At 42.7% G+C, this 21,248-nt stretch overlaps 1 protein-coding gene across 1 annotated transcript in view; it reads left to right on the forward strand.

Moving 5' to 3' along the window:
• Ip6k1 (inositol hexaphosphate kinase 1) overlaps positions 1-21,248 on the forward strand; it is a 46,135-nt gene that overhangs the window by 13,486 nt on the left and 11,401 nt on the right. Inside the window, exons 2-3 of the mRNA NM_013785.2 lie at positions 7,970-8,317; positions 15,866-16,076. Of these exons, the coding sequence (NP_038813.2) occupies positions 8,095-8,317; positions 15,866-16,076 (434 nt within the window). The 5' untranslated portion in view covers positions 7,970-8,094. The remainder of the gene's footprint in view (positions 1-7,969; positions 8,318-15,865; positions 16,077-21,248) is intronic.

Genomic DNA, 21,248 nt, shown 5'->3' on the forward strand with positions numbered 1-21,248 from the left:
ATCTCATTACGGGTGGTTGTGAGCCACCATGTGGTTGCTGGGATTTGAACTTCGGACCTTCAGAAGAGCAGTCGGGTGCTCTTACCCACTGAGCCATCTCACCAGCCCATGTCTAGAATGTTTTAACTGTTTACATAGCCTTTGAATTTGTAGTTTTCCTGACTTAGCTGGGATACCAGGCTAGGATTTAATGACTTTTGATATTAAATGTGGATGGTGCAGCTAATGTTAAAGGGAGTTCATTAGTATAGAAAATAGATGAATACCAGGAAGTTTCTAACCTGCTTGGAAAGATAAATATAAATACATGGTTGAGTAGATATTTCATGAGTGTCTCTCAAGAAGATCCTGACATTGGTGCACAAACATTAAATTAGAATGTATTTTTTTCTACTTTCCTTTCCTTTCCTTTTCTCTCTTTCTCCCTCTCTCCCTCTGTCTCTCTACCTCTCTCTTTTTTTTTTTTTCCAGACAGGGTTTCTCTGTATAGCCCTGGCTGTCCTGGAACTCACTCTGTAGACCAGGCTGGCCTCGAACTCAGAAATTCACCTGCTTCTGCCTCCCAAGTGCTGGGATTAAAGGCGTGTGCCACCATGCCCGGCTCTTCTCTGTCTCTCTTAAGACAAGGTTTCTTTTCATAGTTCTGGCTGTCCTGGAACTCACCAAGCTATTCTTGAATGCAGATGCTGCCTGCCTCTGCCTCCTGAGTGCTAGGATTAAAGACATGTGCCACTAAGCCCAGCTATTTTGGAGACTTTTGGTGTGAGTATTGAACTCCACTCAAGGTCTTGCACATGCTAGGCTGGTGTTCTATGATGGAGCTAAGTTCTAACCAACTGTGAATATATATAAATTACTAAATATAACAAATTCAAGCAATGAGGGACTTGATTGGTCAGAGGTAGAGAGAACTTAAAATAGAAAAACTACACATGGGAATGGGCAGGTCCCTTGGCTACTAAACATGGGTAAGGAAGAATCTAGGCTAGGGGCTGTACCTTGTGAATGGGGCACAGCTTTGCCTAACTAAATGGCAGAATCATTGTGGGGTTTATGTTGGCAGAACATGTTAGAAATCAGCATTCTAGAACTTAGTGGGTAGATTCTATTTACAAGGAAATGTATCACCAGAAGCACTATACTGTGAAGTTGTTGAGTGAGGTGTTAGGAAGCTGCTGGCCTCTACTCCATGCATCGTGGGAGTCAAAACAGCTGTGGTTGGGTTCTAGGAAAGCTGGCTAAATGGTGGAGGCCTGGTGAGTGTCGGATAATGGAACCAGAATGAAAGCTGCTGGGTTTGCTTTAGTGTCTCTAATGTCTCTACTAACAAGCTTAACCTCAGCTCGCAAGGGAAAGTAATGATTTCATCCTTGTTTTCTGTGAAGCTGACAGTGGAGAGTAGATTATTATTCCCAGATTATCTAGTCATACCCACCCCTTTATTTTTGAGGACAGGGTTTCACTATTTAACCTTGCCTGGCCTTGAATTCACAATCTTCCTGCCTTAGCCTGAGTGTTGGAATTACAGGTGTGTACAACCATACCCAACTTGAATTTGTTTCTTTAACGCAGGATCGATTTAAAGTGCCATCTTACTCTGGCCTAGGATAACCTGTGCTTTGCTTTTATCATCATAGGTTTGTTTTGAGTTTGTTTTAAAACTTAATTTACTGTATGTACTCTGCATGTGTGTGTGTGTGTATGCACACATATGTGCCTACTTTGAAAAAGGCCAGAGAACAACCTTGGGTTTATTCTTCAGATGATATTCATATTCTTTTTGAGGAAGGGCTTTTACTGGCCTGGGATTCACCAACTAGGCCAGCCTGGATGGCTAGCAAGTTCCAAGGATCTATTTATTTCTACTTTCCCAGTGCTTGTAACACGTAGCATCATGCTCATTTGCTTTATCATTCCTTTGTTAGACTCTCAGCGACCTGCCTCTTAGGAGGAGCTGGGATTAAAGGGCTGGACCACTTCTGGCACCCATAGCAGTGGCTTACAACCACCTGTAGCTCTGGCCTCTGACCCTGCACACATTTGTATGCACACAATTAAAAAGAAAATCTCACGTTTTATTTAAAGTCATATTTTATGTATATGGGTATTTTGCTGCATGTTAAGTGTGTGTGCATTGTGTGTATGCAGCTCCTTTAGAGGTCAAAAGAAGGTGTTGGGTCACCTGGAACTGCAGTTACAGGTGGTTATAAGCCATGGTCTGGTTGCTCAGAATTAAGCCTCGCTCGCTCCTCTGGAAGAGCAGCCAGTGCTCCTAATGGCTGAACCATCTCTCTAGCCCTTGGAATTGATTTGTTAGCTATTACTGTGTGTGTGTGTGTGTGTGTGTGTGTGTGTGTGTGTGTGTGTGTGCGCGTGTGTGTGCATGTGTGTGCGTGCACATGCACGTGTGTCATGACTCCCATGTGAAGGTCAGAGGACAACTTTGGGGAATCTGTTGTCCTCCCACTGTGCTAGAAATTGAAGTCACCAGGTGGTTCTGCAAGTGTTTTTACTTGCTGTACTATCTTGTTGGCCCGATTTCCAGCAATTCTTCTATTTTTACTTACTTACTTGTTGTTGTTTTATTTTTCACTATGTATCACTGGCTGGCCTGGAACTCACTATGTAGACCAGGCTGGGCTTGAACTCACAGAGATCCACTTGCCTCTGCCACTCTTGTGTTGGGATCAACAGAGTGTACCACCATTTCTGGATAGTTTCTAACAGTTCTTAGAAGTCATGTAGTACAATTCTTAAAACTTTATAATGTCACCTGGAAAGTTTATAGTTTTAGTCTTTGCATTTAGGTGCCTGATTTATCTTGAACTAATTTTGTATGTTGATATTAGGGTTGAGGTTCATTTTTTTCTCCCTTATGGATATAAGGTTGTGCAAGGATTGTCAACATTTATTGTAAAGGCTTATATTCTTTCTTGCTTGCTTGTTTGGTGTTTTTTTTTTCCTTTTTTAACATATTCATTTTTCTTTTTTTGAGGCATGGTCTCATTTTATATAGCCCTAGCTGGCTTGGAACTTAATATGCAATGCATGGTGGCCTCAGAAGCTCAGTGACCCAACTGCCTCTATATCCAAGTTTTGGGATTAAAGTGTATGCCTCTACACCCAGGTCAACTAATAGATAATATATTTTTATAAGAATAGTTTAATCAGGTGGTAGTGCCACATACCTTAAATCCCAGCATACAGGAGGCAGAGGTAGGCAGATCTCTTGAGTTCAAGGCCAGCCTTGAGCATAGTCTACATAGTACCAAGATATTCAGGGCTACACAGAGAAACTGTCTTTTTTTTTTTTTTAAGATTTATTTATTATATGTAAGTACACTGTTGCTGTCTTCAGACACACCAGAAGAGGGCATCAGATCCCCATTACAGATGGTTGTGAGCCCCATTACAGATGGTTGCTGGGATTTGAACTCAGGACCTCTGGAAGAGCAGTCAGTATTCTTACCCGCTTGAGCCATCTCTCCAGCCCGAAACCCTGTCTTAAAAAACCAAATGAAAAAAATTAATTATGTTCTATGTGTATGAGTGTTTTGCTTGCATGTATATATGCGTACCTTGTTGCTTGCCTGGTCCTAGGAGCTCAGAAGAGGCCATTCCCTGGAACTGGAATTACAGATAGTTGTGAGCTGCCATGTGGGTGCTGGGAATTGAACTTGGGTCCTCTAGATGAATAGTGGGTGCCTTAACCAGTGAGCCATCTCTGTAACCCCCAAAACAAATAATTTATTGACATAGTAAGGGAGTCGTGAGCTAGGCAGTAGTAAGTATTTAGGGTACTGCCTGTCTCTCAGGGTTTGTTTATGGAATTACTCAGACTTGGTTCTCCTCAGACCTAGTGTTGTGCACTCCATGCTTATGGACTTTGTCCATTGTGTTCTGATTTGTTACAGGAATTTTACTGTTTTCCTTAAATGTGTCAGACAGTAAAAACATGAACCAAAGACCAAAAGACATATTTGTTAAAACTAAAAGTATTGCTTTAATTTTGTCTCCCCTATCCTGGCTTACCAGGTTTAACTTTACAAAAAGCAGGTCTAAATAAATAGTTCCAGACGAGCCAGAGCTACATAGTGAGACGCTGTCTCAATAACCCTGTCTCAACAGTAGTAGTAGTAGTAGTAGTAGTAGTAGTAGTAACACTAACAATAGTAATATTGTGGGTGTCGTGTTCATTAGTAGTCCCAGCTATTTGGGAGACAGAGGCAGCAGAAGAGTTGCTGGAGTACAGATTCAAGGCTACCCTGAGTAAAACCAGACCCTGTCAGAAAAAAAAGAAAAAAAAAATCATCCTTTAAAAGCATGTGATCGTCAGTCATGATGCTTTCACTGCCTACATGATACAGTTAAAGACTTTGTTGTGCTAGGGATTGATCCCAGGGCCTCTCACACATGCTAAGCATGCACTTCACCAACATATAGTTAGAGCAGCATGTCTCTAGCCCTGATGGATTTCGTTTTAAAAGAAGTAATAGAAATGGAAGTCGTAATAATACAATAAATAGAAAATTATGAACTGATTTTTGATGTGATTTGCAAATTTGCCTCTGAAATGTAAAGGTACCAGGGATGCTTTGATTAATAAAAAATGACTGCCTAACAAGTGCAAGTGGTTAATCTGCAACCATAAGAAAGTGTGTTGGCTACAGAATTCTGAATTCTGAGCTTAAAGTAGGTACTTGCTGCTGGGAATCTGTGCTTCTGCCTGGCTGAGGGGTAAGGGAACCAGGTATTGTCTTGCAGTTGCTGTTGAAACTGCTTTCCTGGTTCTTAAAATAGCCTTGACCTTGTTTGCAACCCAAGCTCATCACAGTTCTCTTGTTTGCCAGGACTTTGCATTCACTGCCACTTTCTAGGCTTATTGTTTTGTTGAATTAAAATTAGACCTAAGAAAAACAAACCTAAAACACCCAACCCAAGCAACAACCCAGCCATTTATTTTGTATCTTCTGTTTGGTATTTTTCGCCCCTTTGTTTTTCCTTTAGTATCATTGATTAAAAATTAATCCTTTTCTTGTAGGTTCTTTTTTTTTTTTTAACATTTTGTACAGTTTTTGTTCTTTATGTTATTCTTACCTGGCTACATTTAAGCTTGTTTTTGATTAACTTATCATGTTTCTTTGAGAGTCTACACAGAATTTTGTTTTCTTTGTTGCTGGTTTGGTTTGGAATTTTGTCTGCAGAATGATTTTTTTTCTTAAGATTTATTTATTTATGTATACTGTGGCTGTACAGATAGTTGTGAGCCTTCATCCGGTTGTTGGGAATTGAATTTAGGACCTCTCCTTACTCTGGTAGACCCTCCTCACTCAGGTCAACCCCACTCCCTCAGTCCCTGCTCGCTTCAGTAGCTGACTTCAGATGCACCAGAAGAGGGCTTTAGATCTCATTATGGGTGGTTGTGAGCCACCATGTGGTTGCTGGGATTTGAACTCAGGACCTTAGGAAGAACAGTCAGTGCTCTTACCCTCTGAGCCATCTCACCAACCATTCAGAATGTTTTTGTAAAGCCACTTTACCTTTTTTTCTAGTGTTGGTAGAGATGGGTGATGCCTATACTCTCAGTACACAGGAGTCTAGGATAGGAGGAATTGTCCCAGGCTTGGCTATAGACTAAGACCCTGTCTCAAAACGTGTGTGTGTGTGTGTGTGTGTGTGTGTGTATATATGTATGTATGTATGTACCCTGCTACCTCAACCTCCTGGGTGCTGGAATTACACCTGTGCACACACCCCCCCCCCCCAGGTGAAAGAAAAGAGGACTCCTGGAATACGAGGCAGGCACTCCACTGATAGCTGTGTATGCCAGCCTCCTTCAGTCCTTAAAAAAAAAAAAAGTGTGTCTCGTATGTGTTTAAGATACATGTATGTCTGAGTGAGTATGGGTTCATATTTTGGTGGTTGTATGGAGGTCAGAGCATGTGTATGTATTGTCTGTGTGTATGATACATGTGTGTGAGTATGAGCACGTGTTCACATGGTGCTTGTGTGAAGGCCAGTATAATTGCTTGTGCTGGTCTTTGCCTTCTGCCTTGTTTGAGACAGGGTCTCTTGCTTACTGCTATGTACAGCCAGCCAGCTGGCCCACCCTGGCCTGTGAGCTTCTAGGATTCTCTTCTCTGCCTGCCATCTCTCTGTCTCCCGACTATGAGCACTGAGATTACAGATACATGAGACTTTATCCTCTGAACCATCCCCCAAGCCTACCTCTAGTTCTTTTTAAACTTTCTGTTTGAAAAAGGAGCTTGGTAAACTGCCCAGACTGTCCTCAAATTTGATATCCTCCTGCCTTAGCTGCCTTAGTGTTGGGATTAAAGGTCCTACCACCACATGTGCCACCATGCCAGAGAACTTAAAGAGTTTAAATTTTTCTTTAAATATATGTATGTGTGTATGCATGTGTGTGTGTGTGTGTGTGTCTGTCTGTCTGTCTGTCTCTGTCTCTGTCTCTGTGTAAGTCAAAAGACAACTCTGGAGTGGGTTTCTCCTTTCTGTGACATCTGGGAACTGAGTAAGTTGTCAAACTTGTGAAGCATTTTACTCACTGTGCTATCTTAACCCAGTTCAAAGTCTTAAAAGTGGCTTATTTTTAATTGTGAGTGTGTGTGTGTGTGGGGGGGTATATGCACATGAGTGCAGGTGGCAGTGGAGTTAGGTGTCAGATCTCCTGGAGCTGCAGCTATAGGCTGTTGTGAGCCTCCTGACATGAGTGCTGGGGTCTCACTCTAGCTCTTTGCAAGAGAAGACAGTCCTGACTCAAAGGCAGATTTGGTATTAAAGAAATAGCAAGAATTTTAACTTTTCTTTATGTCTTTTTTTTTTTTTTTTTTTTTTTTTTTTGGCTTTTCGAGACAGGGTTTCTCTGTGTAGCCCGGCTGTCCTGGAACTCACTCTGTAGACCAGGCTGGCCTCGAACTCAGAAATCCGCCTGCCTCTGCCCCCCAAGTGCTGGGATTAAAGGCGTGCGCCACCACTACCCAGCTGAATTTTAAGTTTTCTTAAGGGAAAGAAAAACTGACCCCAGAGGGAAGGTGCTCTCTAATACAGAGAACTTTTCTCTTTCCCACAGTGGGAAGGAAGACTGAAAGTAGAAGAATCTGAATTTCTCTGAGGGAAAGCAAAAGAAAAGATTTTTAAAATTGTTTTTAAAATGTCGTGGCTCATGCCTTTAATTCTAGGACTTGGGGGGCAGAGTGAGACAGATTTCTGACTTCCATGCCAAACCTGGTCTACAGCCAGTTCCAGTCTAGCCAGGGCTACACACAGATAGCCCACCTGGGGGGCGGGGCGGGACTTTGCTTTAAATCCTACCAGAGAATGGTTTTTCATGTCTGGTCCTTTGTACCTTTAGAAGAGAACTTTTGAAACTAACATGACCTGATGCTTAAGGTAGAAATTCTTGTCTTGAAGCCAGCAAATTTAGGGCCATCCTGGGTGATAATGGGGAAACCTTGTCCTAGAAAAATAAACATAAAATATTGGCACAGAATTTGAGTTCGGTTGATGGAAGCCAGCGTTGTGAAGATGGATGATGGTGATGGTTATACAAGCAGTGTGAATGCACTTAATGTCTCTGGAACGCACGCTTAATTGTTAAAATGCAAACAGACCCAGACACACTTCTCTTGGGTTAGGATGAGACCTTGAACAGAATGTGTTTCTGTTTTTTTTCTGATCCTTTTATCTTTGAAGCTTACATAACTGAGTTAGTTGTCATACTGATGATTATGACATGGTATATCTCTGAAGTGAGATCCTCAGAGTATTTAGAGGGAGTTGGACAGGAGCTGTGTACACAGAACGATGGGTGGAGACCAAAGCTGCATCGCTTTAACAGAGTTCTTGAGCTGCCTCTTAGGTTGTAGTGGCAGACATGCAGGGGATGCACACAGCATGGAAACTGACCGGCCAGACGTTTGATTCCCTTTTCCTACCTTGTCTCTTCTAGGACAGAACAGTAAACTAAGCAGACTGTGACCATTGGCCTCCCACTAGCCAGGATCAACTTAGCTCTCCTTTTGTGGTCCATGTGCTGCATCGTCTGCCATCAGTGTGCAACCGGCCCCCAACGCAATGTGTGTTTGTCAAACCATGGAAGTGGGGCAGTATGGCAAGAACGCAAGTCGGGCCGGAGACCGAGGAGTCCTCCTGGAGCCCTTCATCCATCAGGTGGGCGGGCACAGCAGCATGATGCGGTACGACGACCACACTGTGTGCAAACCTCTCATCTCCCGGGAACAGCGCTTCTACGAGTCACTCCCTCCCGAAATGAAGGAATTCACCCCAGAGTACAAAGGTCGGTTAGTGGTCCTTTTTGTGAGACTAGCAGTCTTTGACTGACAGGTCTTGGCTCAGTTGTCCTGTGTTGTTTGCCATATGACATGGTTGTGGTTCTTTATATCTCAGTTTGTTAGGTAAAAGTAGAAGCTGAAATTATCAGAAATGTTTAGATCATGAAAAGCTGAGAAAAATTGACATTAGGTAGACCCATTGGTGGAGAAAAGCCTATTGTCCCTTGTTTGTGACACAGGTCTAGGGGGAAAGGGACAATTCTGTGATCCCTAGGAAGGATAAAGGGGTACTTTCCAGGCTTTAAGGTGGTTGAATAGCTGGCAAGGGACAGTGATGCCTGTTTGTGTGTGCAGGAGAGGGAATTCATGGAATATTCAGGAGCCCTGATGTAGTAATGTTTGAAACAGTTTGTTTCAGAGCTGGCTTTATAGGACAGAAAGAATCTTGTGGGTGTTGTGGAACCAGGCCACGGTAGCATTTGTTCTTTGCACTCTGTATGTACTATTAATTACTATTTGTTTGTTTGTTTGTTTATTTATTTGAGTATACTGTAGAGACACATCAGAAGAGGGCATCGGATCTCATTACAGATGGTTGTGAGCCACCACGTGGTTGCTGGAAATTGAGCTCAGGACCTCTGGAAGAGCAATCAATTGATGCTCTTAACTGCTGACATCTCTCCAGTCCCTCCATCACTCTTTTAAAGACAAGGTTTCTATTGTGTATCTCTGGCTGTCCTGGAACTCGCTCTGTAGACCAGGCTGACCTTTAACTCACAGAGATTCACCTGCTATGCTAGGATTAAAGGTGTGATTCACTAATCACTACACTTGGCCTATTCAACTATTTTTAAAATGAGTTATTTTGTGTGTATTGGTGTTTTGCTTGCATGTATGTCTGTAATACATGTGTACCTGGTACCTGCAGAGGCCAGAAGAGAGTGTTGCATCCATTGGAATTGGTGATATAGATGGTTGTGAGCTGCTCTGTGGGTGTTGAAAATTGAACCTTTGTCTTCTAGAAGAGCAGCTAGTGCTCTTAACTACCAACTTATCTCTCCAGGCCTGTTTATGAGTGCTTTGTTACATATCTGTGTGTATACCACGTGTATGCAGAGGTCAGAAGGTGGACATCAGATCTCTTGGGAAGAAAACCGTGTTTTTTTGCAAGAGCAGCAAGTACTTTTAACTGCTAAGCCATCTCTCTGGCCCCATATACATTTTTATGACTGCCCATGATTCGTTCAAGATAGGGTCTCAACTATGTAGACCAGGCTGGCCTTGGATTCAAAACTCACAGAGGTCTACTTGCTTCTGCCTCCTGAGTGCTGAGATTAAAGATGTGTGACACCACACCAGGCTATAAGTAAGTATGTATGTATGTATGTATGTATGTATTTATTTGATTTTTTTGGAGACAGGGTTTCTCTGTGTAGCCCTGGCTTTCCTGGAATTCACTCTGTAGACCAGGCTGGCCTCGAACTCAGAAATCACCTGCCTCTGCCTCCCAAGTGCTGGGATTAAAGGCGTGTGCCACCATGCCCAGCCCAGCTGCTTTTTTTTTTTTTTTTTTTATTTATTATATGTAAGTACACTGTAGCTGTCTTCAGACACTCCAGAAGAGGGCGTCAGATCTTGTTACAGATGGTTATGAGCCACCATGTGGTTGCTGGGATTTGAACTCCTGACCTTCGGGAGAGCAGTCGGGTGCTCTTACCCACTGAGCCATCTCACCAGCCCCCCCAGCTGCTTTTTTTAACTGAAGAATTTATTTGTGTGTCTATGTGTAAGTAAATATATATGCATACCAGAAGGGAGCATTAAATTCCTCTGAACAGATAGCTGTTTGTGGGAAACCAGGCCTGTTATATGGGTGTTGACATTTGAACTCTGATCCTCCTGATTACATAGTAAGCACTATTAATTGCTGAGCCATCTCTCCAGCCCTTGTAAAATTGTTTAGAACCAAGCTGGAGAGATGACTCCGTGAATAAGAGCATATGCTGTTCTTGTAGAGACCCGGGTTTGGTTCCCAGCACCCACATGACAGCTCACAACTCTCTGTAACTCCAGTTCTAGGGGATTCACTTTCATTCAGGTGTGGAGTGCACACATAGTCAAAATTCTCATGCACATAAAATAAAAATGAGTAAGCCTTTTAAAATTATTTTTTTAATTTAGTTACGATTTTAGTCATGTTAACATTTTTACTTAGGGGAATTTCCATTTAGCAATCCAAGTAAGAGTTGACTTTAATTTTTTTTTAAGATTTATTTATTTATTTGTAATGTATTCAGCGTTCAGCTTGCATGTATATCTGCCTGCCAGGAGAGGGCACCCATATCTCATTATAGATGATTGTGAGCCACCATGTAGTTGCTAGGAATTAAACTCAGGACCTCTGAAAGAGCAAACAGTGCTCTTAACCACTGAGCCATCTCTCTAGCCCCTGACTCTGAAAAATTATTATGGAAAAATATATAAAGTTTACAATTTTGTTGTATAATTTAATAGCATTAGGTACACGGACATAGTTGTGTGGCTATAACCACTGTTCATTGTGAAATGGGTACTGTGAACTAAATATAAACCTCCCCGTGCTTTCTGTGTCTGAGCCTTAGAAACTTCTAGTGTAGATATTCCATATAAATGAAATCATACGTTTTTTCTCAATTTGTATCTAGCTAATTTCACTTAGCATGTTTTTAAAGTCCATCTGTTTCATAGCATATGTTTGAATTCCTTCTGGGGACTGGGGCTCAGTGGTGGAGTGCTTACCTGATCCGAGTAAGGTCTTAGGTTTGACTCTAGCACCACAAATAAAACAAATGGTAAAAAGAAAAGATTGATTTGTATGTCTGCAGGTATTCTCATACCATGGCATCCATTCAGAAGGCAGAGGACAGGCAGCCTCAGGACTTGTTCTCCTGCCTCCATGTTGGTTGCGGTTGCAGGGCTTGAGCTCCTGCCTTCAGACCTGGCAGCGGTGTCTTTCCCTGCTTTCCATCTCACAGGCCCTTTGAAAACATTTTAATGAGGGCTGGAGAGATGGCTTGGGGGTTAAGAGTACTCATTGCTCTTTATTATGATTATGATTATTATTAAATTTATTGATTTACTTTACATTCTGATAACAGCTTACCCTCCTTCCTCTCCTTCTAGTCCCTCCCTCTCACCCCCCCTCCCCATGCCCCTTTTCCTTTCTCCTCAGAGAAGAAGCAGCTTCCCGTTGTTATCAGTCCACCTTGGCATATCAAGTTCCCGTAGGACTGGGTGCATCTTCTCCTGTTAAACCTGGACAAGGCAGCCCAGTTAGGGAAGAAAGGAGTCCAGAGGCAGGCAACAGAATCAGAGTTAGCCCTTGCTTCAGTTGTTAGGGTTCTCACAGGGAGACCAAGCTGCACATGTGTTATATGTGCAGGGGCCTAGGACCATCCCATGTGTCCCTGAGCCACTCTGGACCCAGGTTTTCAGGTGGTGTCCTTGACCTCTGGCTCCTTCGATCCTTCCTCCGATTGCTGCTTTTAGAGGGTCCAGGTTCAGTTTCCAGCACCTATATGGAGGCTACAACTGTCTGTGACTCCAGTTTCAGAAAATCTGACACCCTCTTCTGGCCTCTATGGATACTGCATGCATGTGGTACATAGACATGCACTCAGGCACAAACGCATATATACATGAAATAAAATTAAAAAAAATGACTGGGCATGGTGCTGCATGCCTTTAATCCCAGCACTCAGAAGGCAGAGGCAGGCCAATCTCTTGAGTTTGAAGCCAGCTTGGTGTACAGAGCTGGTTCTAGGACAGCCAGGGCCACACAGAGAAATCCTGTCTCAAAAGAACAATAAAGAGCCTGGCATGGTGGCGTGAGACAGAGAAATCCTGTCTCAAAACAAAAACAAAACAAAACAAAAGACAATAAATAAATAAAATTAAAACATGGCAGATTAGTTACATTCACATTATTCTGTCTGTTAGCTCTTATGAATAATGCTACATACAAAGACATGAGTCCTACTGTTCAGTTCTATACATATTTGAATGTATGCCAAGTCTGTATATACGTTTTTGTTCTTTTACAGTACTAGAGATTGAACCTAGGAATTAAATGGGCTAGGCAAGCATTCTATCATTGAATTATATTCCTATTCCTTTGTTTGTTTGTTTTGTTTTTTGGTTTTTTTGGGGGGGTAGGGGTTGGGTTTTTGAGACAGGGTTTCTCTGTATATCCCTGGCTGTCCTGGAACTCACTTTGTAGACCAGGCTGGCCTCGAACTCAGAAATCCACCTGCCTCTGCCTCCCGAGTGCTGGGATTAAAGGCGTGCGCCACCAACGCCCAGCTCCTTTGTTTATTTTTAAGAATGCTAGGAAATATTTTATCAATTTATCTGTATTCCCAGACCCTATTTATATTTTTATTTGTAAAAAAAAATAAAGTTAGGCAAATTTTAGACTGCCCAGCTCCAGCTTTTACTTGCACTTGGAGTTGTGTCCACAGCTCTCCTCAGTCCTCATCCTTCAGGCACTGCTTGGTCATCCTGTATTAAATGCTCTGCTCTGGAGACATTATCATTTCCAATTACAGAACCCCACATGATTTCGTCACAGTACTTCTTAAAATCTGTAATTGTTTTGTGCATGTCTCTTTACTTGGTAAAAAAGCACAGCTAATGATAGACATGGAAGGACATGTTTTCCTCCTCGTGGAGGATCTGGGGTTGTCTTCATACACAGTGGTGAAGCAGTGCCTCCCTTCATATCAAGGACTGAGCCACGGTTGTCTCGGAGGCCTCTCATTCCGAGTCAGCATTTAACTGGCAGTCCCAGCCTGTGCAGATAGATATATCGTGAGTTGGAAAGAAAAAAGTAAAATTATTTTTCTAATGAAAAATAAAACTCTTCAGCTGAACTATTATTTGAACAAAGGATTCAAAAAATTGTCCCAGGGAGTTTTTTGAATATGTATTCTGGGCATACAAAGAATAAATCAAGATGGGAAAAAGAGGCTAATAGAAACTATGGCTCTTCCTGGAAGAGTGTGATAGTTCTGGGGACAGTCAAAATGGACTGTAAGGGAGCTCCCAGAAAAGAAGGCTGTGGACTGGAGAACGCTCAGGCTTAAACAAGTTCAGAAGACCATGGTGAAGGCTTGCTGAGAGACAGCCATGCACATGGACAGGTTGTGCATGTGAACCCCTCTGGGGTGTGAGTGTGAAGGATTTTCCTTCTGACAGGACCCAGAGACTGATGCACTGCTAGCCTAGGGAAGGAGACAAGCGCAGAGGACAGAGTGCCTCAGCCCTCACTGTAGACGGTAGAGCTCTGTGTTCACCAAGATGTGTCATTGATGGACACAGGGTGGCATGTGCAAGTTCCTTTTATTGTTGTGTTTTTGTTTTTTAAAAAAACCTTCTTGATTAGATTTCTGAGTATTGTTTTTGTTTTATTGTATTGTTTCTGTTTCTTGATGTGGAAGAAACTAATCTGGTTGACAAATACAACAGGAGCTGGAGAGATAGCTCAGCAGTTAAGAGTACTTTTTTTTTTTTTTTTTTTTTTTTTTGAGACAGGGTTTCTCTCTGTAGCCTTGGCTGTCCTGGAACTTACTCTGTAGACCAGGCCGGGATTGAACTCAGAAATCCGTCTGCCTCTGCCTCCTAAGTGCTGGGATTAAAGGCGTGTGCCACCACTGCCTACCTTTAAGATTACTTCCTATTCTTGGCAAAAGACCCAAGTTTGTTTCCAGCACTCACATGGAGACTCACAGCTACCGGCAGCTCTAGTTTCAGAGGATCTCATGCCCTTTTCTAGCTTTGTGTGATAAACTTGCATACATGTGAGCAAAACACTTACACATAGTAAACTAGAAACCAGGCATGGTGGTGCACAGCTTTAATCCCAACACTCAGAGGCAGAGGCAGACAAATTTCTGAGTTCAAGACCGGCCTGGTCTACAGAGTGAGTTCCAGGACAGCCAGGGCTACACAGAAAAACTATGTGTGTGTCTATGGTGGGGTCAGTAAAAGTGGAAGCCAGGCATGGTAGTGCCTTTAAATCCTAACTTTCCAGGCAGAAACAGGTGGATCTCTGATCTGTAATTTGAAACAGTCCAGGGTTACATAAAGAGACTATAAAAAAGTACCAGGTTGCCGGCCGTGGTGGCACACGCCTTTAATCCCAGCACTTGGGAGACACAGGCAGGTGGATTTCTGAGTTCGAGGCCAGCCTGGTCTACAAAGTGAGTTCCAGGACAGCCAGGGATATACAGAGAATCCCTGTCTCAAAACAAAAAACAACAACAAAAAAAGTACTAGGTTAAAAAATGAAAAACAGACAATAGGCATGGTCACAAACCAGTAACCCTGTCACTAGGAAGTGGAGGCAGAAAGGTCAGTTTAAGGTCATCTACTTCATAGTGAGTTTGAGGCTAGCCTGGGCTATCCAAGACCCTGTCTTATAAAAAAAAAATGGAGGGAACAAATTTTTCAGTGGGATATAGTGGGGAAATTCAGGAAGGCATTTCACCTTAGAGATTCCAGAATAGAAGTCTGTGAGGGAAACTAAGAGAGCACTGTGCTCATTGTGGGGGCGGGGTGGGGGGTGGGGGAACACACACACATACATACACACACACACGTATGTGTGTGTGTATATACATATATATATATATATATATATATATATTTTTTTTTTTTTATGTATATGAGTACACTGTTGCTGTCTTCAGACACACCAGAAGAGGACATTGGGTCCCATTACAGATGGTTGTGAACCACCATGTGGTTGCTGGGAATTAAACTCAGGAACTCTGCAAGAGCAGTCAGTGATCTTAACGGCTGAGCCATCTCTCCAGTCCCTGGGAAGAAAATACTTTATATATGAGCACTGTCTTGGAGATAGTTTGTTTCTTTAGGTGACACTGTTGGGCAGAAGGAGAACAGATCTAAGAATCACCGCCAAGCAGTGGGGTCATCTTAAAGCAGTTGAGTAGATAGAGGGTTAATTTTTTAAGTATCCATCTTTTGAAAAGGATTTTATTTTTGTTTTATGTGTGTGAATGTTGTATGTCTGTGTACCACATGCATCCTTGGTGGCCCGTAGAGCCAGAACAGGATGTTAGATCCTTGGAGTTGGAGTAGGAGACGTTTGTGAGCCGCCATTTGGGTTCTGGAAGTTGAACCTAGGTACTCTGCAAGAGCAGCAAGTGCATTTGCGTGCTGAGCCAGCTCCCTACCCTCTAAGAGCGCTACATTTTGTCTGCTTTCAATGTCACCTAGAAACATTTGTGAGTGGTAAGTGGTGAGTACTGAAAGCAGAAGGGTGAAGGAAAATGTAGAAAATAATTACAGATTTGCCCTCATTCAGAGGTAAGCAGTAGGTTAGAGTGAATACGGTTGTCCATCTTTGGAAAATGGGTGTCTGCTCACCATCCTTCTTAATGGAGCCACAGTTGGATCAGGACAGGTGATGTCCGTGTTTTGTGAGAAAGCAGGAGCAGACATGGATTCCACCAGTCTTGGTATTTGTTAATCAGCTGCTTTTTCTCCGACAGGCGTGGTTTCTGTCTGTTTTGAGGGAGACAGTGATGGTTACATCAACTTGGTAGCCTATCCTTATGTGGAGAGTGAAACTGTAGAGCAAGATGACACACCAGAGCGGGAGCAACCTCGGCGCAAACACTCCCGCCGGAGCCTGCATCGGTCTGGCAGTGGTAGTGACCACAAGGAGGAGAAAGCCAGCCTGTCCTTTGAGACCTCTGAGAGGTAAGAGGGTATTGGACAGAGCTCAGTGGCACGTGCTGAATCCTAAAGATACCAACATTCAGGACGGTGTTGGAGTCCTTGTTAGGGTCCAAGAATCACTGAAGGAATTAGGGGAATTCTAGGGAGGGGTAGGTGACCTTTATCCTGATTGGTTGGCTCTGTTTCTAAGGGTTTCTGTACCACCATCCAGGTGGCATCCTTTATTGTTGTGTCCTTCTCTTCTTGGAGACCTTGGTGGGGGTGGGGGTGGGGGTGGGGGTGGGGGCACTGTTAGGATTTTGGAGTCTCTGTCTGTCATAGTATGTTAAATGTCACAGTCAGCAGATCTCTGACTGGTTTGAGGGCTAGCACCCACCTAGCATGTCTGAGTTAAACAACCTTTGCCTGTTCTTAGTTTCAAACTGTACCTTGCAAACATAAAACAAGAAACTAAATAAAACTCTAACCTTATAGTTAATTGTATCAGTACTTAACATGACTTTAATATATTTCTGAATATATTAAAGGATATGATCATCTATAAAGTTACTGATTATCAACTTTATTTAGTTAGTTAGTTTGTTTTTTTTGAGACAGGGTTTCTCTGTGTAGCCCTGGCTATCCTGGAACTCACTGTAGACCAGGCTGGCCTAGAAATCTGCTTGTCTCTGCCTCCCAAGTGCTGGGATTAAAGGCATGTGCCACCACTGCCCGGCCTCAATTTTATTTTTTAATTATAGTAATTTGATGAGACTAAAGCCTATTAAGTTTGAGCCTTAAAGATCCTAATTTTTATTGACGTTCTTCCAGTATCAAAATACAGCTTTTTTAGCCCAGGAATATATTTCCTAAGGAGACTAGATCCTTTTCTGACCGTAGCTGAGGGAGCTCCTTACCTGCTCCTTGGACTGAGAGAAGGGAGGCTGCCTTTGGAAGGGGCCTGTGAGCCTCCCTAGAGCTCAGGCAATGGAAGGGCCGTGTGTGGTTCTTAACTTTTTTTTTTTTGCTTGTTTGTTTTTCTCTGTGTAGCCCTGGCTGTCCTGGAACTTACTCTGTAGACCAGGCTGGCCTCGAACTCAGAAATCCTCCTGCCTCTGCCTCCCGAGTGCTGGGATCAAAGGCGTGTGCCGCCACGCCCAGCTCTTCTTAACCTTTTTAATGCTGTAAACCTCTCACACTGTTTATAAATTAACAGATTTCTTAATTTTTATTCCTAGTATTATTACCATAATTTACAGTATAAAAAGACAAAGCTTCAACAGATAAAAAGACTTCAAGAATGATATCTAATTGACATTACATTGCATTAATCAATAGTTGTATCTTTATAATGAAAACCTTCTGTTATCATATTTATTATTTTTATCATCAGATCTATAGCTATTATAATTGGTATTGCCTGAACCATTTTTATTGTAATTATTTTTCTAGATGGATTTATAACTTGATTGCTGTTGTATAATGAAATTTCCTCCTTCATTGTACCCATCACGCACCAACAAAGACATGCCAATAAAAGATCTCTCAAATTGTCCCAGTGCTTTGTGACAGTTTAAACAGTTCTCTGTCTATAAGATCATCAACTTTATGCCATAAAGTTTGACTGCCAACAAGAAAATTTCCTATATATGAACACGTGGGAGTACAGCTTCAGTACCTCATTAAAGAAACATTTTAAAATCTCATCTTTTATAAGTCTAATTTTTTAGGACAAAAATTGCATAAAACATATTATCCCAATTTAAAAGTCTCTTTAGAGACCTTGGTTGACTCATAACATGTGTTGTTGCCCAGGATGATTTTAACCCTGAGTTGTTTTAAACCAACTTTCTGTTACTGATACTGTAGATTATTAACTATATATCATAAATTATAAATTAATATTTTGTAAATAAGACATGAAGATTATATTAAACTTACATATTTAAGACTGGTCAAAAATAAACATGCAGTGGCCACATATATTTATACATTTAAAACAGACAATTTTTTTAAGCTGTAATTTTAAGAACGGAATACCTTGCTACTTGTTGAATCCAGTTCTCATGGGCATAGATGTTTTGTAGCTGTCAGATTACTTACCAGGGAGGCTGAGAAGCTGCTGACCCCTTTAAGAGCAGCCTGCACATAGCCCCTGGCTTACTGCCATTTTGATCCAGGCAGGAGGCAGGGCTCTGGGGACAGCACCAACTTGTCAGTTTTTGTTGTCCCGATTTAGTCACTTTTTTCTAAAAATTCTTGAAATGAGTTAAAACTAAGTCAGGGGGTAAACAACCATTTCTGCAGACCCAGACGTCCCATAGTCAGAGTTTTGATGGAGGAGAGACTGAGTTTTACAGATAGTGATGCGCATCAGTCCCCAAGGGTGGTGGACCTGCTGGCCACTCGTTCCTGCCAAAGATAGTTAGTTTCCCAACCATACAGTTACACTTAGATTTTTTTTGTCAGGCATTTGAAGTCCTTCAAGTGTAATTGCACTTGAACCTAGTCAATGGAGTGGAGCTGGCTGGTCGGCCCATGGTGTCTCTCAAAGTAATAGGGGAGAACAAATAAATCACAACCACACAAAGCACACAATAAGTCTGTAGGTGTTGGAAAAAGAAACCAAATGAAGCTGATGGTGGCCTCTCCTGGTATCATGCCCCACCTATCAGGATAACTCACTAGCCTTCACCAAACACTGTGTTTGGCTGGAGTTCTCCAATGCTCCCACTGCCACTGAGAGGTCGCTGGAGTTGGCCTTAAAAAAAATCACCCTACACTGAACAGAGCAAAAGACAACTCCAAGCAAGACAGGACAAAAGACAAAACACAAAGACACAGGACAGACAGAAGCACCTCAGCTTACCAATTGGTGGAGAACCAATTGCTTCCCTAAAAAAAACAAAAACAAAAACCTGCTCAGCTAACAAGGGTAGGGGGGCAGCAGCAATCCTGGATGAGCGCCCAAATGTTACGGTCCAAGAACCACTGAAGGAAGAACCCAGACTCAAGTAATATGCAAAGAAAGAGGGTTTATTCTGCAGAAATTACCAGCATGCAGGGTCAACCATTCATCAAAACAGCAACTTGGAAGTGAGCGCACAGGCTCAATTTAAAGCTGATTAGGGAAATTCCAGGGAGTAGTCGGTGAGTGATCTTTACCCTTACTGGTTCGCTCTATCTCTAGGGGTACAGGTGACTCTGGGCTTGGTTAGGGCTCTAGGGGCTTTCCGGAACCATTGCTGGGGGCTGGGGACTTTCTAGAACTGTTGCTGATGAACAGTTCCTGGCTCAGGCCAGATGGTGGGGCAGTTCCTGACTGGCTGCCTGTGTGCTGTGGCTCTTGCCTGAACTGGTTTGTTCAGTTCTGGGAATCAGAAACTTACACCTAGTTCCTTGAACTGGCATTTTGTAGCCTGTCATGGAGTCAGCCTAGCTCAGTCCTCTCATCCTGACACATGATTAAAGAATATGGTTCCCAACAGTGGGGTGGAGGTAGTGTGGGGGTGGCTGGTGGTCATGGGTTACTCACACTGATATGGCCTCCCTGATGCATTTTACCACCTCAGTGATGTTGCTTTCTGGGTGTGGCTAAACCCAGTTAAGAGAAACTGAAACTCTGTCAGCTCTTTAGAAGCAGGGTGCCCTGTGTTCATGGCAATAGGTTATTTAACTTCCTTTTAAGTCTCAAACCTATAGGATGTCTGAGCATGAGAGTGATGATAGACCATACAGACTAGGTTACCCAGTGGCTTTTGTTCAAACTCTGAGAATCTGATAATATTATCTTTTCCATGCTTCCTGTATTTATACTGGGCATTGGTTTTTCTCAGAATTATGTCTCTTGATATTATTCTGTGTATTATTTGTGACATTAGTTAGCTTCTACTAAATTAAATATAATCCAGAGGCTAGAGAATAAAGTGTTGGCAGTCAAAGCATGATGATGCATGCTTGTAATCCTAGCACTCTGGAAGCTGAGGCAGGAGGATCATTGGGTGTGTGAACACAGCATGTGCTGCATAACAAGTTGCAGAATAGCTTGGACTCATAGTGAGACCATGAGTTGGGGTTGGGGGAGGAATGGAGTTAAGAATGCTTCCTGTACTTCCAGAAGACCCAAGTTGAGTTCCCAGCACCCCACATCTGGCAGCTCACAAAAGCTCCAGGGCACTGAGTGTTGCCTTCTGGTCTCTGCAGCCACCTCCACATCCATGGTGCACACAGGCATAAGAACACGCGCCTTTAATCCCAGTTCTTGGGAGGCAGAAACAGGAAGATTTTCATGATTTCAAGGCCAGCCTGGTTTACATGCAGAGTTCCAGGACAATCAGGACTACACAGAGGAAACCCTATCTTGAAAAACCGAGAGGGGCGGGGGGAGAGAGAGAGAGAGAGAGAGAGAGAGAGAGAGAGAGAGAGAGAGAGAGAATATTAATCTGTTAGCATGTTGTCTGTACGGTTTTGTTGTTTGTGAGACAAGATCTCACTGTGTACTCTGGTGGCTGGCATAGAATTCATATGTAGACCAGGCTAATCCAAAGCATACAGTAATCTCCCATTTCTGCCACTCAGATGCTGGGATCACTAAACTAAACTAAACTAAACTACAGGAATCCAGCCAAGCCTATCATCCCTTCCCCACTTCTGAAAAGCAGACGCAGGTCCACTTTAGGAAACACTTGCCCAGCAAACTCAAACGAGTTTCAGGTCTGGATGGGGGCCCAGCCTTGTATTACTTTCTATGGCTGAACATCCTATCATATGGATATACCATCTTTTGTTTTATTCATTCATCAAGTATGATAAACATAAAAGGGAGGCCATACCTGTGGGAGTGGCAGTGGCCTATGAACACCAGGTACTTCAACCCCTTGTTGAAAAGTCACTGGAGAGAGACAGAGACAGAGACAGAGACACAGAGGCAGATGGGAACCTTCTACTTTGTTTGTGGGAAGGGCTGCAAAGTAGTAGAATCTTGAATTTCTAACCTTCTTGGTCCTGAGTGCCGAGATTACAGGCATTTACAGCCATGCCTAGTTTTGTAGTGCTGAGGAGTGAACTCAGGGCTTCATACATATTCATGTATCAACCAAGCTTCCGCCCTACCATCAGATCACTTCACTCAAACATGCTGCCCTCAGGAGCTTACAGAGTTGTTCAGGACTTAGAGCCGTCCACTCCGTTTACGTGGGCTTTAGGAGGTTCTGT

This window comes from Mus musculus, chromosome 9, assembly GCF_000001635.26.
Source record: "Mus musculus strain C57BL/6J chromosome 9, GRCm38.p6 C57BL/6J".
In the NCBI taxonomy this organism is placed as follows: Eukaryota; Metazoa; Chordata; class Mammalia; order Rodentia; family Muridae; genus Mus; species Mus musculus.